This window comes from Mytilus edulis, chromosome 9, assembly GCF_963676685.1.
Source record: "Mytilus edulis chromosome 9, xbMytEdul2.2, whole genome shotgun sequence".
NCBI lineage: Eukaryota > Metazoa > Mollusca > Bivalvia > Mytilida > Mytilidae > Mytilus > Mytilus edulis.
In genome coordinates, this window is record NC_092352.1 from 76,584,693 (window position 1) to 76,602,721 (window position 18,029).

Here is an 18,029-nt window from a genome sequence, read left to right on the forward strand (position 1 = left end):
CTAAAATTATAATTGTTATAAGTATAATAAGTACTTTGTTTTTCCGGCTTTGAAGATCAAATAAAGCTTATTGTATCTTTACAAGAGGATATATCCTTTGGCAGCGAGAGATTCACATGACATATACGTATGTCTTTAAACTTTGTTCGGGTCGGAAACATTAAATATTTGTTAGAGTTTTTCAAGTACATCACCACTTTCCTTCCATTTATATTAGAAATTTAATTAAATCGCCACTAATAAGACTTTTTCATTCGAAACGCGCGTCTAGTGTACACAACTACAACGAAATTGCTAAAATCATAAAAAGATAAACAAACAGCAGAACACTAAACACATCATAGAAAATTAAAGACAGAGAAACACGAAAACCCTCCAAAAACTTGGGTGATCCAAGGTGCCCCGGAGGGGTAAGTAGATCATGTTACACATGTGTCAACCGTTGAGTTGCCCATGTAAGTACAAATCCGTTAAGGTGGTCCCTGACACTACAGGGAGATAACTCTGTAAAATCAGGTAAACGTTTTAATAACGTTGTGTTGTTAAGGGAATATTAAGCTTCTCAATGATTAAAATAAGTGTTTGTTAAACTTCGTTATAACCAGTGTAGTTTTTTGAAATTTTCATATTTTTGCCAAAGGATCAAAGTAAATACTTTGTCAACATTTTATGAAAATTCAACGAGCCAAGTTAATTTAAGTAAAGGTCCTTCACATTCGGGGAAAAGGGGAAGAGATTGCAGTAACGACATTTTGAACATACCCGTTATCATCTGTGAATGGTAATTCCTGAACGTGATGGCGTCCATAAAATAAGCGAATAGATGATTCTAACTTCACCACTTAGTTTATAGCTTTTGGTTTAATAGCTTCCTTGTGAGCAGCAACCGTCTATCAATAAAAAAAGAATACCAGCCCAGGAATATCGTTTCAAGTGGGAGATATTTTAAATTTTGCTATAACTACTAAAACAAAAAGTAGAACAGGGTTGTATCATATCCTTGTGAGCAGAGCTTGGACACAGGATCAAATGTATTAGTTTTTACTGAGATTGGTAAACAATCTCGTCATGATTATCTGTTACGCTTAGTTTTTTTTTTATATACATTTGTAAATGTTAATCATAAGACTTTTTCTATATATGATACATGTAATCTGGCCACCTTATGAGTAAGATATGTGGAAAATCGATACCCGGTTTTAAAGTTGAATTTCAAATGATCCCACTGTTTGAAATACAATTCACTTCATTTTCTTATAATGCTAACACAATTGTACAAATGAATAAGATATTGATATAAATAAACTCATCATAGATACCAGGACTAAATTTTATATATACACCAGACGCGCGATTCGTATACATAATATATAACCAGTTTCAGAATTTCATATAATATGTCATAGAATGTATAACAAAGCTGTCATACGACAGCCATATATGTGATGCTCTTAATATGACTGCCATAAGCGTGCATATCTTTTTATTTTAAATACTGATTAAAAGTTATAAAAATATTTCTAAATTTAATAATCAGTATGACAATAATAATTATGACCATTCTTATTATTCAGAACTATGTTATTTAACAATGTGTGGATTAAATCTGGTTTTATAGCGCTAAACCTCTAACTTTGATGACAGTCTCATCAAATTTCGTTATATTTACAATGATTCGTGATCTAAACAGACACAATACAATTGAGTTTGTTTTATCAACTTACATTCAAAAAGTTCTGAATGAGTTTAATGCATAAACATCTGTATTTATTGCAAAACCAACGAGGAACGAGTCCTGCAAAAATTGATATTTTTCTGAAAAGTGCGAAAAACTATTTCAGTGCAGCTGTTATGTCATAGCCATGTAGCATTAATACTGGATGAAAAGTCAGTTAATACCATGAATTCAATTTAAAACCACAAACAGATCAAAAGTATTTAGTTGAACCCAAATTATACATATTCTGCAATCATGTCATTTTACATTGTTTTCAATGGAAGTGTTGCAATACTTTTTTATAGGTGTATATTTGAGGCTACTTCGTTGATGTAGTACATCGAGTACTCGCTTAACAAAATTTTGATTGATGAAACGGACAATAAGAAGTCTGAGTAACATCAATAACGATGCCAAAAAGAGAGCATATTATAGGCTATATGTTCAGAGATAAATACAATGAATTTACACGGATCAGTAATTTGAGAAGAGGACATGTTACGTAAGCAGTTACAAGAAGGTGCAATATATTAAAAAAAATTAGCTCACCAGGCTGTTGGTGATCCCTTCTAGTCTCATCAATAGGGGAGATAATAGCTCGAAATATAGGAAAAACTCCAATCACTTGATTAGAAGATTTTATCGATTCTTGCAAAAACTACTGCATTTGGAGAATAAGAAATTTGTACTTCCCTTACTTGATCGGAAAAGTAAAAAAGTTGTCATCTGCAAGCATTGAAAAACATATGTTCAATGATTTTTTTCGCACGAAAACATGACAAAGCAATTGATTGTGTAGCATCCATCAAAAATATTTCAGACATATCAATGACGAGAATATAATCTGTTTTGTTCCCAAATCATTCGTTTTTGGTTCTCTCCTTTGAACTGCTTAGCACGATATGGGTTTTGCACATTGTTGAAGTCCTATTGTTGAAATGTATTTTCCTATAATAATGTCATTTGATATGTTGTCTAATCGGGAATAAAACCATATATTTACGTTTTATACAGATACTCTTGTGATCCATCAAATACAGTTATCGTAAGTCAATTATACATATTAAATGTAGCTAGGTTGTCTAAAAGAGGGACGAAAGATACCAGAGGGACTGTCAAACTCATTAATCGAAAATAAACTGACAACGCCTCGCTAAAACTGAAAGAAAACAAACAGACAAACAAAAGAACACATGACACATCATCGAAAACTAAAGAATAAGCAACACGAACCCCGCCAAAAATTAGGGGTGATCTCAGGTGCTCCAGAAGGGTTAGTAGATCCTGCTCCACATGTGGCACCCGTCGTGTTGCTTAGGTAGCAATACACAGTTAGGAAAAAAACTTAAAATTGACACTCATAATTTTTAAACACCCTCTTTCCCTTCCTTTCTAACAAATAAGGCTTAATATTTGTGTTATGCATATGTAGATCTATAGAAAAAGAATCTTCCAAAGATTTGATTTCTGATGGTAATGATAATGAAATCTTATCACTCTCTTTTTTGGTGTAACCATGGCAATCATCTGCATTTATTTGATACAAAATATTGCAAAAAAGGGGGTACCATAGGTATATATCTATCAAGAGGTCAAACAAAATCATATGCATGTCTGCTCGTTTTCCATTAAATTGAATTGAAAAGATCGTGCGTCAAATTTTTGTTGATAAACCCTACAATAAGTCATGGACCTATGGGCGATACGGATAGGTAAATACGTACTGTCAAACAATTGAATGGCCTATAAAACATGCTAAACACAATACAAATGTTCATCTAAACCCACTAAGAAGGTTATATTATTCTTCAATTATCTAAAAATCAATTTTATTGTTAACAAACTTTCATATTTAAAAAAATCACCATGGCCATAATGCCAAACGAAACTTCTAACTGTGGATTGCTACCTTATGTTAAAACAAATCCGGTAAATAGGGGTGAGCTTAGGTGTTCCGGAAGGGTAAACAGATCCTGCTCCACATGTGTCACCCGTCGTGTTCGTTAGGTAGCAATACAGTTAGGAAAACAACTTAAAATTGACACTCATAATTTTTAAACACGATCTTTTCCTTCCTTTCTACCAAATAAGGCTTAATATTTGTGTTATGAATGTGTATATCTACAGAAAAAGAATCTTCTAAAGATTTGATTTCTAATGGTTATAATAATGAAATATTATCTCTCTTTTTGTGTAACAATGGCAACCATCTGCATTTATTTGATACAAAATATTGCAAAAAAAGGGGTGGACATGTCACAAAAGTCACAAAAATTTGATCCAAAAGAAAATTTTAATCAATTACAATGATACCTTTCCTGAAACCATAGGTATATATCTATCAAGAGTCCCAAAAAAATCATATGCATTTCTGCTCGTTTTCCATTAAATTGAATTGAAAAGATCGTGCGTCAAATCTTTGTTGATAAACCCTACAATAAGTCACGGACCTACATTTATGAGCGATACGGATAGGAAAATACGTACTGTCAAACAATTAAATGGCCTATAAAACATGCTAAAAACAATATAAATGTTCATCTTAACCCACTAAGAAGGCTATATTATTTTTCAATTATCTAAAAAATAAATTTTATTGTTAACAAACTTTCATATTTAAACAATTCACCATGACCATAATGCGAAACTAAACTTCTAACTGTGGATTGCTACCTTATGTTATAACAAATCCAATAAACTGTCTAATTCGGTAGGTCACATTCATGAATGGGAAGGGGATTGTAGTTACGACGTAAGAAAAATATTCGATATATTTGTGAAACGGTTATTCCATAAACGTTCCACTGTAGATATTTCTTTAACTTCTGTAAAGCGTAAAGTAATAAAAATACCAAAAGTAACAGAAAATCAAATGGTATAATCAATAACTCAGTCATTAAACGAATGGAAAACAAGTTATATTTCTGATTTGGTACAGGCATTTCCTTTAAAAAGTCTTAAAGCGCAATCCTTTTCAAGATATTACCAAAATGAAATAGTATAGTTGTCGGTATTCCCATTAAAATGAGGTATATAGCAAACCGAGAACTGATTTCATGCAATTTGATTTCCCTGTTACTGTAATATATCAGCTTACCACGCCATATAAAGACACATTGGTCGTGCGAGCTGCCGTTTATTTTATACATATTTTACAGGCTCCATCTCAGTTTGTTAATTATCTAATGGTATTAGGATTAACGGTGATTCTTAAAAAAATATTTTTTAACGATTAAGCTACAGAGAATTAGAGTTAATAGCTCTGGTGCGTCAAAACATTTCATGCATGTCTTCTCAATCTGGAAATGTTTGATCAAGATTTCATGTATTCTTGGAATATAAGAACTGATACTAGTATCATATTTTATTTGAAACATTTTTTTATCATTTGCCGAAAAAGTTATTAATTTATTTCATATTATAAGACGGGGAAAATGCTTTTGTTTAATTTCAAACTGATATGCAGAATAATAAAAAAAAAAGCAGATTTAAGAAACATCTAAATCTTTATTTCAACAGACTACACAGTATATAGTACGTTATTTTAAATGGATGACAAGGCAATAAGCCTCATTTTATCGATGTGACGTACGTACGAACAGTGTCCATCGTTGTTTCGTTAGCTTCCATTCACATACGTTGGACGGGCATCTACAGAAACGTACGTAGTTTTTATCTGCGATTAATTTATTCAGTAAAAAAATCGAAATCAAGAAGAAAGAAAAATAGACGTTCATTTGATTAACAACATGAGGTGACTGAGGTACATGATAATCGTTCCTTTTGCAGTAAGTCCCTTGCTCAAAAAGGAACATAATTCTCCTTGCGGGATACATCAATACTCATTAACATAAGAACAAAATTTAAAAGACAAATTCTCTTGTTGGAATAATGTTACGTTTTCTGTTATAAACAACTTGCAACAACACTCAAAGGGTCCAAGAAAAATTGTCCAACTCTCCTTTTTTCTGCGACAGTCGAGATTCCCGTCTTCATCTAAGTCAACCAACTTGGCAAAACCGTACTGTTTGATATAAGTTTCTGTTGGCTTTCGTTATAAATATGTATGACATGATTGCCATTTGATGCCATTGAAACACGAAACAACTGATTATATATCATTCTTACGTTTGGACGACTTTACTGAAAAAAATGCCACCACAATATTTCTAGGATTGGGATATTGAAATTTTAAAACTATGTTTTTTAAACAACAATACTTAGTGTGTTTCAAACGTAAAGAAGAATTTATCTATCTTCAAGATAAAGATAACATAAAAGTAAAACAACAAGATAGTACTATGTACACACATTCTGTAGAGAGTACTATCTTTTTATCCGGAAGTAAAACAACACGATAGTACTATGAACAAACATTCTGTACAATACTATACAAGTTTTAAATTGTATTTTTGTCGGCTCACTTCTGCCATCGTAGAAATGAGTGTGATTATTAATACACTGTGTCTTTGTAAACTGCATTGATGCACTCAATGACACAAAAATGATGCAGTAAATTAGGTATGGTTAATATTATAACAATGTAAAAATCAGTACCAACCATAACTTTCCCAAATTGAAGAAAACTCTGTAGATTTATAGCATATTGAAACGTATGTCAAAATTACAAAAGAATTTGTTTTAGAGGAATCTCGCAATGACTAAATAAACTTTTAATGTTTTCTGTTGATATGGTTATATAATTCAATTTAGAATGTAAAGCGTCTTCTGATTGGCTGACGTTATTTTGTTATCATCCCATAGACATAATTTAGTCATGTGACCGTGACGTCATTAACGTTTTTTCATGGTTTTCTACGATTTAAAATGGAATTTAGAATTAAATTATAAGAAAAGACTGTAATATTTTTTCTGTCTTTTCGAAATAACATAACAAATGTGGTGCATACTGTTAAATAACCTGCTACGCGCGTTATTCAGTGTGCACCAATTTTTTTATGTTATTTCTTCATAGACAGAAAAAATATTACAGTCATTTCTTAAGTAACTTTGCTTTAGGTTCTTTTAAATGTGCAATTATATAATCTGTGTATTCCCTAAATCGATGTGTTTTAATTGACTTTAGACTCTGATGCATGATTTTTATTGTTCGTTGTTGTTGGTTTTTATCTATCTATCTATCTATAAGTAACTGCGAGTACTCTCAAATGGTAAGTTCATCTTAATTTGACTTCTTAATAAAATATTGATTCTTTAATTCAATCTTCACTTGTTTGTGGGGTATATAGTTTCAATATTTTGAGTATGTACCACCTTTGATACGTGTTTAGCATGACGGTAAGTTTTACTTCTGTACTCGTACTCTGAACAACAAATTTATTTATTTAGTAATTGTTCTCCTAGCAACAAAACTATTATATTTAAATTAACCATTTTATGATGTTAAAATTTAACGCAATTTTGTTCCAGATAAGAGTTGTTTCACTAACACTCTTCCGACATATTTTTTATTTATATTGTGTCATAGATAAAAGTTATTCGTTCAGTGAATGTTTGTATAATTTTTATTTTATCGAGTTAAGTCATTCAATTTATATTTTGTATTGGTATTTTTTATGTTGTAATGTAACAATAACAACGTACACACATGTTGGCGTATGAATACACAACGTCAGAGTGGGCGTGTCACCATAAAAATTGACAACATTGAAAATAAACTAATAATTTTAACCAATCAGAAGACAGTAAAAACACCTAATTTATTTATATGTGCATGATGTGTGGGTAGATTTTCTGTACAATTTTGTTTCCAAAAAAAGAATGGTAATTAGCCCACTTTTTTTTGGATTTTTTTATCATTCAGTAAAAGATTAATTTAGTTCAACACATGGTATAATTTCTTATAAACTCTATGCTGATAACATTTAAATTCGTTTGTTACAAGCCCCAGACTATTTACCAGACAGCATCCTATTTCTGTTTTGATTGCATCTTTTAACAATTCACTATAACTATTATATAAATAAAGAACTAACATAATCTGTCAAGATATAGTTGGCAGTGATTTTAGTTGTACAGTATATTATTACAGTGGTTCAAATAAGACTATGACATCACTAGAGTAAAGTCTGAGGCCACAGTGGAAAATTTATCCTGACATCATCATATCGAGTGTCACAGAATCTTAAATACCACTAAGGTCTGTTTCAACTAGATATGCTGAACCCATATTGTACATTGTATTAAAACAATGATATAACAAATTTGAACTAACCATTGCTAACAAACAATTCCTCAAAGTTGTTTAAAGATAATTGTCGTAGGTTTATGTTTCATGTTATTTTTACAATGGAAGTCAAAAAGAAAGGAAGAATGATTCACTACTGTTTCATGTTAAGGTGAAGGTTGGCACCCGTATTAACGTTTATACCAGCTGTATGTTTATGTACCTGTCTTATGTCAGAAGCCTATTGTCCAGTAGTTGTCGTTTCTTAGTGTGGTGTATATGTGTTTCTCGTTGCTCGTTTATATATAGATTAAACCGTTGATTTTCCTGATTGAATTGTTTACACTAGTCATTTTATTAAAATTGAGAAAGGAAATGGTGAATATGTCAAAGCGACAACCACCCGACCATAGAGCAAACAACAGCCGAAGGCAACCAATGGGTCTTCAATGTAGCGAGAATTCCCGCACCCGTAGGTGTCCTTCAGCTGGCCCCTAAAATATGCATAATAGTACAGTGATAATGGACGTCATACGAAACTCCGAATTATACACAAGAAACTAAAATTTAAAATCATACAAGACTAACAAAGGCCAGAGGCTCCTGACTTGGGACAGGCGCAAAATTGCGGCGGGGTTAAACATGTTTATGAGATCTCAACCCTCCCCCTATACCTCTAGCCAATGTAGAAAAGTAAAAGAATAACAATACGCACATTAAAATTCAGTTCAAGAGAAGTCCGAGTCTGATGTCAAAAGATGTAACAAAAGAAAATAAATAAAATGACAATAATACATAAATAACAACAGACTACTAGCAGTTAGCTGACATGCCAGCTCCAGACCTCAATTAAACTGATTGAAAGATTATGTCTTCATCATATGAATATCAGGTACAATCCCTCCCGTTAGGGGTTTAGTATCATACTATCATAAAATATATGAGAAGAACATAACCCGTGTCATGCCAACAACTGTTTTTTTAGAAATAAATGTGTTTAGTTCCGATGCAAAGACCCTATCAGTGAATCAATGTTAAAGCCAAAATATGCAATCTTTAATGACCTGACAACAGTATCGTAACTATATCCCCTTTTAATAAGTCTATTTAAAGGTTTTGTTAGTTTCTGAGGAGAATACTGACATTTTTGTGCTTTATAAAGAATATTTCCATAAAATTTTGGATGTGAAATACCTGAACGTATAAGATGTCTGCATGTTGAGTTATATTTACGAATTATTTCCTTATACCGGTGATAAAATTTAGTAAATGTTTTGACCAGTTTGTGATATCGAAAACCCTGGTGTAATAATTTTTCAGTAATACATAAATTTCTCTCGCTAAAATTAATACTCTCTATAGCTTGCTGTTCGGTGTAAGCCAAGGCTCAGTGTTGAAGGCCGTACTTAGACCAATAGTGTTTAGTTTTTATACATTTTGACTTGGATAAAGGAATGTCTCATTGGCCCTCATACCACATCTTCGTATTTTCAATATACCTGTCAAGAGCACTATAAAAAGGGATACCATAGTTTAAATGTTTCCTGGAGGATATAGACAAATTTAGATATAATGTGTTCATTGATACGATTACAGTTTGTTAAAACCTTCTCTGTTATCTTTAATGTGACTTAACAATTCTTTTAATAAAATGTATGTTTGTCGTTTTGAAGTTTAAAGTATTTGTACTCTGCCTCGAGTTATTTAAATCGGAAAACTACTGTACACATATAACAAAGGTTTATGATGGTGAAGATCTAGAAGTAGAAAGGTTTCATTTCAGATTCATTGAAGTAAACACAGAATAAAAAACAAAGTAAAGGAAACGTTTATCTTTATTTTGAACAGACTACACAGTTGACCTGGACGTTGTCCTTATATGGAGGACAAGGCAATGAATCACATGTCATTGTTGTCACGTAGAGCAAGTGTACATCATTGTTTCGTTTGCCTCCTTTTACATACGTTGGATTGATATCTACGCATATATATGGGGAGGGTGTGTGACTTTTTGCACTGGCAGCCAGTATGCCATTGTACTCTTCTTTCCATCCAGCATAGCATGATTTCCTACCAGGGATCATTACTGATGACGCAGTATTACTACTTCTACATAAGACACAGGGTACGTCTTCGTTATTAGAATCGGGGGCAAACTCATTACCTTGGAATGCTGTTCCGAAAATAAAGCTATTTCCTGATCCACCTTTATCACTTAGTTCAGGATTATTCGGGAGACAAAGCATATTTGAAGCGCCACCTCGATAATTGGAACCCCAGAGGTATTTTTCACCAGCAGCATAACCTGTTAAATATAAATTGTTTGAATGACTCTCTACATGTGCGATAAACTATTATATCCATCAAAACATGAAAATAGTGAACTCACATGGCATTGTGTGATTTTTAGAGGTTCTTTGATATGCTGAATCTGACTATGTATTTAAATTTTGATATGTCACTTTGATAGGTATATGTTCAATTTCATTTTATTTATTTCTTAGACTACATTCAGACATGACTGACATCTAACAAAACCAATTGTTCAGAGAACAATTGAAGGACTTTCCACCATTGAATTTAAAACCATTGATGAGAAGTCACTTCCAGTTTATTCTAGAAATTGACAATGAAGGTCGGTCGAAAACAAAACTTTACGACAAAAGAGATGATTTCATCTTTCCAAATGTGAACTTTCCATTTCTGAGTAGAAAAATTCTAGCAGCACCTGCATACGGAGTATATATCTCCCAGTTGATACGATATTCCCGTGCTTGCATTTCCTATCATTATTTTCTTGATAGGGGGTTGCTGCTCACAAGGAAGCTATTAAACCAAGAGTTCCAAATGGTGAAGTTGAAATCATCCCTTCGTAAATTTTACGGACGCCATCACAAGTTGGTTGACCGTTATGGAATAACCATTTCACAAATGATATCGGATATGTTCCTTACGTCGTAATTATAATCCCCTTACCTTTCATGAATGTCACCTACCGAATTAGACTATTTACCGGATTTGTTATCACATAAGCAACACGACGGGTGCCACATGTGGCGCAGGATCTGTTACCCTTCCGGAGCACCTGAGATTACCACTAGTTTTTGGTGGGGTTCACGTTTTTTATTCTTTAGTTTTCTATGTTTTGTCATGTGTACTATTATTTGTCTGTTTGTCTTTTTCATTTTTAGCCATGGTGTTGTCAGTTTATTTTAGATTTATGAGTTAGTCTGTCCCTTTGGTATCTTTTGTCCCTCTTTTATTCAAAATTACTACTGGCGTCAAAGGAGTAGGTCCAGTAAGACCCCTTTTTGGCCCCAACATATAGCAGTTTTACAAAATTGTTAAAATGTAAACTTTTAGTTATTTATTGGATAGTAGAATGGTTCTGCTACATAAATATGAGCTGTTTTTGACAATACAATACACATATATTGGGTACTAGCACCATTAAGTCATGCTAAATTACTGAAATCTTTTCAATTCCAGCATTTTAGTTAAATTTTAGACAGTTTCCGTGTAAAACGAAAGTGACAGCATTCGTGTTCATCCAAAATATTGAAATGGAAGTTGTATTTGATGATAATACATCACATAAATAAAGATTGAGGATGAACACGGATGCGACCACTTTCGTTTTTGACAAAAACCATCTGAAAAGTGACATTTTTTCGCATATTTGGTAGATTTTTCATATTTGAGCTTGAATCGGATTGTTTTTAATGATTAAATAAGTTAAAATCTTTCACATAAATTAATTGAATCCTATGAAATAGACACTTAAGTGTTTGAAAAGTGGTCAAAATCTTTCGTCAGATGAAACTGAAATTTGAGGCCAAAATCTGTCCTTACTGGACCTACTCCTTTAAGGTTTTTTATACTGATTTTAAAATTATATGCTTCGAATGATCTTTTTTCAGAAATAAGGGAGACAATTTGCTTCTTCCGGTTTAGAACACTTTCGGTTTCATATGAGTGATTTGATTTTTTTCACACCGATTGCATATATGGTTTCGACACTCTATTGCCGGATGTCAGAGAGAGAATTTGCTACGTTCGGTTTACAAAAGGTGATGTCCGGTTTCAAATGATAGTTTTAAGCAATATAATTCAAACACATAAATGATTTCTAGGTACTTTTCCATGAATGCTGTGCAAAACACGCTACTTCCGGTTGACAAAAAGTCCCTTCCCGTTGTTATTTTTTCAAGATAATATGTCTTCAAACCTTAGGATAAATCCTATGAATTTATCATGTACCAGTCTTAAATTATAGCAATAGTCAAAACCTGGAATGTTAAATTCTCAATTGACCTTGACCTGAATTTCATTTCCATAAGGAAAGGATCTCAAATCAATATACCCTGGTCAATTATGTATGTTCATGAGTTATCTCCAAACAAGTTATTAAAACTCTCAAGAAAAGAAAACTCATCAATTTATATTTAAGTACCAAATGTTTGCGTATGTTACTTATGTCTCAGTTTGTTCTTGGATGGTTATTTACATTGTATTTGTTTTATGCTTGAAAATTAAGGGGGAATGTTGAATAACCTACAACTTCGAAAATTTCAATAACTGCGGTAAAAACTCAAAACTGATATATTGATCTGAGATATACTATATGAACTATAGTTGTTAATTTCTGTGTCATTTTGGTCACTATGGACAGTTGTCTCATTGGCAATCATATATACCACATTTTCTTTTTTATGTCTTCAAATATATCATTATTTTTTTTCATTCAGAAAACAACATGCTCCATGATAATTTAAAAAAAACCTTACCAAAATAATCTGTGTTACTTAAAGATTTGACAAACATGGTGATGACGTCACTTTGAAGACGTCACAGTCAAAATGTATCATCAAGGCTTGCCTTATATTCACCTATTTGACAAGAAAAACATTTTTTGTCTGAAGCTCAGCCAATGTGAAAAATAATTTTAGTTAACTTTACTTTGTACCTTTCGTACCTTGTACCTTTCTTACCTTGTACCTTAATAAATATCGTACCTGAATAGACGATTTCTGTATTAACTCCAGAACAGTCACTTCTTCCCCATCGAATGTAGGTGGAACTCATGCCTAGAAAAGAAATTTTAAAATTGAAATTAATATATTCGTTTAGGTTTGTCTAAACCAAATACTAATAGTATATAATTAATAAGTATGCTGATTTCACACCATTTTATCTTAAATTTGAGAAAAAAAATCGCCACAACTGTGTGTTTCGACTACATATGAAGTTCGGTTTCAAAACGTATTTGTTGACTGTTCACCAGCGATGTTACAATACTATGATTTACTCATTTGAGTTTTGAATTGTCTTTTAGTTAAATGTTTCATGTGGTTTAAATAACCAGAATAATCAAACAAAATAATATTCTGTAAGATCTGGCTCGAAAAGCGAAAGCTGAAAATATCTTCACCGTTGAACAGTGTTTGATAGAAATGCTCTGGAAAATGATTTGATATTAAACTTGATTTTTGTTGGCCTTGATTAAATTTGTCCTTCTGTGTTCATTTTGCATTTTAGCTGTTTTTATGTCAAAGGGTGTATCTTTAAAGTAGTCTTAACTGTCAAAACACATAATCAAACTAATGTAGGATTTGCGTTCTAAAGTTATATCGTTGAGTATGCGGCGATGATTTGGTCATATTGCGGAACATCCTTTAAGGGCGGGGAAAGTATGTATGATAAGTAAACAAATGAATATGTAGTCGAATCGATAAATAAATGAATTAATTGATTGATAAAAGTACCCACTATATAAACAAATATATAGAAAGTAGCATAATGAAGCCAACCAAAATAATAGAAACATGAGAAAACTAACTCTTTATTGATTTGTCTATTACCAATACATGTACATAAAGGAACTTTTTTGGTCAAATAGCTTTCGTCGTTTTAACTGTTGTGATATGAGCGTCACTGGTCTTATGTAGACGAAACTCGCGTCTGGCGTATTAAATTATAATCCTGGTACATTTGAAAACTATTTTTCGTCTGTTTTGGTTCTTTGGTTTTCACTATTTCAAAGGTATAAGAGGACAAACGCTTTAGACGAATAAAATTTGAAGATTGTTTTAAATTTGCCATACAGTCATGTGCAAAAGAGGTGACACAATTAATAGCATGTTAACGTTGGTTACCATACCTACGACAAGTTGTGTATGAAAAACAATCGTAAAGTGTTCAAAATGTACCTATTAAACTATGTTATTTTAATTATATTTTTTATAAAACAAAGAATAAAAATGAAAGAGGACAACGACTTAATCCTTAATTATTATACTATAGAAATGTATCAACGTATCATATTGCAGATACAAATCAACCCCATAAAATTGAATACGAATCTCAAAACAATTGTCTGAGTAACTGGTATGTTACATAAATTATTTTGAAACCTCGAGTACGGTACCTCTATATAACGATTTAAAATATTTGAACATTTGAAACCCACTGTGTAGGATGATAGTTGTCCGTAACACAAGTTTATGTGGGGAATACATAGCAAACAAAACAAAAACAGGTGCAATACAATTGTCAGGTATTAATTAGATGTAATGAAAAGTTCACGATGTTTTAAGATAGGAAATACAGATAACATTGACAAAAGTGTAAACAGATGACATATCTGTAATTTTGTAATTCTTACTATCTATTAACAAATATATTTTATAATTTGTTAAGCATTATAATATTTATTAGACTAATGTCTTGTAGTCAATACTACTGAATTATCATTTAAATATGGCCATGATAATAAATTAAGTGTTTGCAAAACTTTGAATTTTTGAAATATTAAGGCTTTTTCTACCTCAGGAATATGAGATGTTTTACTGGGCTGATGATACCATCGGGGAATACAAAATCTCCCAGCATTGGCAACGAACCAGTGGTTGTAAATAAACTCATCATAGATACAAGGATTGAAATTTTGTATTTACGCCATATCTTAGATATTAAATTTACTTTGAGTATCATGCATACACTTTTATTCATGACTTTTAAGGACAATACGTGATAAATCTACACGTGTTCGTGCAGTTTTTCTAATATGGTCTGTCTTTGAAACCGTTTACATTTCTGTTTATCAGTACAAAATTTTAAAACAACACTTCATTGCACTATGTGGTTCATTTCTGTCCATGCTTAATACATGTAGATGGGAACATTTCGTTTGGTTGATATGGCACTGACATTTACCGTCACAACTCCTTTTTTTTATAAAAACAAATTATTCTTCGGATTGTGGAAACAGGGGATCATTTGAATGAATTATAAATTATAATCGACACAACAAATTGATAGAATGTTTGTATATTTCTTACCGTTTTCTTCGTCTACCTTGACAACCATTTCGTTAATGTAATCAGTTAGCTGATTGGTCAAGTTCCGTTCAAAGTCAGTAATTTGCGATTTCATGATCCTTTCTAGAGTTTTCATTTTCGCATCAAGTGTTTCAATAACAAACTCCTTGGATCTCATAGTCTCCTCTATATGTTGCATTTTTGCCTCAATTGCATCACTTACAAACTGCTTCACACGCTCGTCTGCTTTCGACATGTCCAAGGTTGCTACTAATGGAGCATTTTGATTATCAAGTAATCGAACCTCAACATTCCCACCAGTGTTTGGTGTGTTCGTTAATGCTATCCCGAACAACGTTAATCCATAAATCAAAATTTTGAACATCATTATTTTCTCCTAATTTTGATGCATGTGGTTGAATCTTTAAGAGTAACAATATCAACTTTTTATTTTTACATTTCTTCTAAATAATGTGTCTTTGTTAGTATGCCAAGTAAGTTGTGTTTCGCTTTCAAGCTTAATTACGCTTGTTTCATGCTTATTAAATGCTTTTGTTTAAAGTTTGATTAAAGCTAATTGCCTTTTAGCATGTTTAGATAAAAGTTTTAGTTTCGCAAAGATGTTTCCTTTCAATATGTATGCAATATTACGTTTTTAGAAATCCTTAATCAAAGGTCATAAAAGTACAATACTAATTGAATTAGTTAGAAAAATGCCCCTTTACGTTTCTTTTATATTTGTCAATAATTTTATACGTATCTGTTTTTCTAATATACAAATGTTTGAATAATTCAATGTTAAAACAAGCAATTCAACACTAGGACAACATACTCATGTTATTCGGAATACATTTTCATAAAATAAAATTTTTCCTTATTTTTACTGATTTTGGAAATAAATAGTTAATTAACAAATGTACCGAACTCACGAATAAATTCAAAATGGAAAGTCTCTTCAAAGCCAAAATGTATCAAACGAATGGAAAACAACTGTTCCATTCCTGTCTTGGAACAGGCAGTTCCTTCTGTAGGAAATTATGGATTAAATCTTGTTTTATAGCTAACCAAATCTCTATCTTGTATCCATGCAAGTCACATAAAATTCCATTATATTGACAACGGTGTGTAAACAAAAAAGAAACGTACATAAAAGGTAAAAATGTCAAATTACATATGCCTCGTATTATGAATTTGAAGAATCTGAAAGTAAAGCTGTTTACACCTAATTTTGGTCTTAGAATTATTCATTAGATATTGTCTTTGAACTAGCTGTCAGTAACTACGCGTGCTCTCAGATCTGTACGAATTGTCTGTTTGCTTTTGGGATGTACTTTTCCACGTCTATCTTTTGTTTTTTTCTGTTGGTCTAAATAGGAAAACATATCACATCTCCTGGTTTTATATAGAACTTGAAAAAAAACCAGTAGTATGCAACATAAAATTAATTAATAAATTATATTTAGAATCTTCTATGATTATTGTAATATATTTCACCGTGGCAAATACCAGGTTTAAATTGGTTAATGCAAAGGATATAGGTTGCTCCCATCAACAGTTGGACACAAATATTGAATGTCATTTTGGTCTTGCACACTGCTTTAGCCTCAATTATTTTTTTCATCTACTGTCAACTTATAATAACTGTATCATCCTCACAGCTATGCGTTTTTTATATAATGATTACTAGTTTTTCAAAAATATTTGATTTGTAAACCTTTTGTCACAAGTGCCATAGCATTGTCTTAAAATGGTATAAATTTAAATTATGTTGGTGGAGTAAACAGTTTTATTATAGGGATGCGGTAACAAACAACTGAACTAAGCTGTGCATTGTGTCGTTGTTAACAAATCCTTCTACTGTTGATATTTATTATACAAGTAAGATTTCTTCCTTTCTTAAAAAATTTAAATGTGGAATAAAATTTCAAACACAAACTAAGTTTTAAAGATCAACAATAGTGTCTTAAACAACAGAAAATTATAAAACAAATCTTCTTAACTGATACAAAAATTACAACATCTCTTTTATTACAAATACAATTTTTAAGAGAAGTACACTTTTAAATCATTAATAATAGATAAAAAAGAAATGGATATACGGAGTAGATTATAAAACATATTTGTATAATATAAATGAATCGTCGTTTGTTGATGTTGTTGTAGCCAAAACGACATCTTGTCATATTATTTTCTATTTATGACAATACAGAATGAGATTTATTTACATTGTTTACCGAATGCAACGCATGTGAACCTAGAGGGAACAGGTACTTCTATCGATCCAAAACTATTTTCGCCACTAGGTTGTGGTCTGGATCGTCTTAATCAAATTTTTTTTTAAATCTGTACACACAATAAGACATAACACAATATTCAACCAAACTTATACAGAAACATCTGTTAATAACAAGACACGTCTAATACGAATGCGAACTCAAACTCGAAAACAGTCATATGCGAGAATAGGTCACATTCTACTTATCGATTGAATTTTCCTCGGTGTTCAGTATTTATGCGATTTTACTTTTTCAGTACTTAGCAGACCAGACAGTGTAGATGACAACCACTATCTAAGCCGTGGTAAAACATGTGGTTAGTTAGTTTAGTCACAAACAAATCGCAAAGGTCCACGAATTCTTATAAAATTTACGGAGTGTCATATTTTATCTTTCCTACTCATAACTCTTTTGGAGAATTTTCTGCTAAAGCAGCACACTCCTGTAAAGAATTCCGTATATTGTAAATATGCACACGCATTAAAAGAGGGACGAACGATACCAAAGGGACAGTCAAACTCATAAATCTA

The 18,029-nt window shown here is 31.8% G+C and overlaps 1 protein-coding gene across 1 annotated transcript; it reads right to left on the reverse strand.

Moving 5' to 3' along the window:
• Positions 1-9,733: 9,733 nt before the first annotated feature.
• Positions 9,734-15,681, reverse strand: LOC139489068 (uncharacterized). The gene is made up of 3 exons (XM_071275180.1): positions 15,245-15,681; positions 12,920-12,991; positions 9,734-10,209 (listed from the first exon to the last, which is right to left on the reverse strand). Exons 1-3 carry the CDS (start codon positions 15,609-15,611, stop codon positions 9,740-9,742), a joined length of 909 nt encoding a protein of 302 aa, XP_071131281.1. The 5' UTR covers positions 15,612-15,681; the 3' UTR covers positions 9,734-9,739.
• Positions 15,682-18,029: the final 2,348 nt, after the last annotated feature.

Excerpts from the sequence above, each read along its gene's own strand:
- LOC139489068 (XM_071275180.1), bottom strand. The coding sequence starts at position 15,611 with ATGATGTTCAAAATTTTGATTTATGGATTAACGTTGTTCGGGATAGCA. Across the intron at positions 12,992-15,244 it reads CAAGGTAGACGAAGAAAACG|GCATGAGTTCCACCTACATT; the intron begins GTAAGAAATATA and ends TTTCTTTTCTAG. Across the intron at positions 10,210-12,919 it reads TACAGAAATCGTCTATTCAG|GTTATGCTGCTGGTGAAAAA; the intron begins GTACGATATTTA and ends TATATTTAACAG.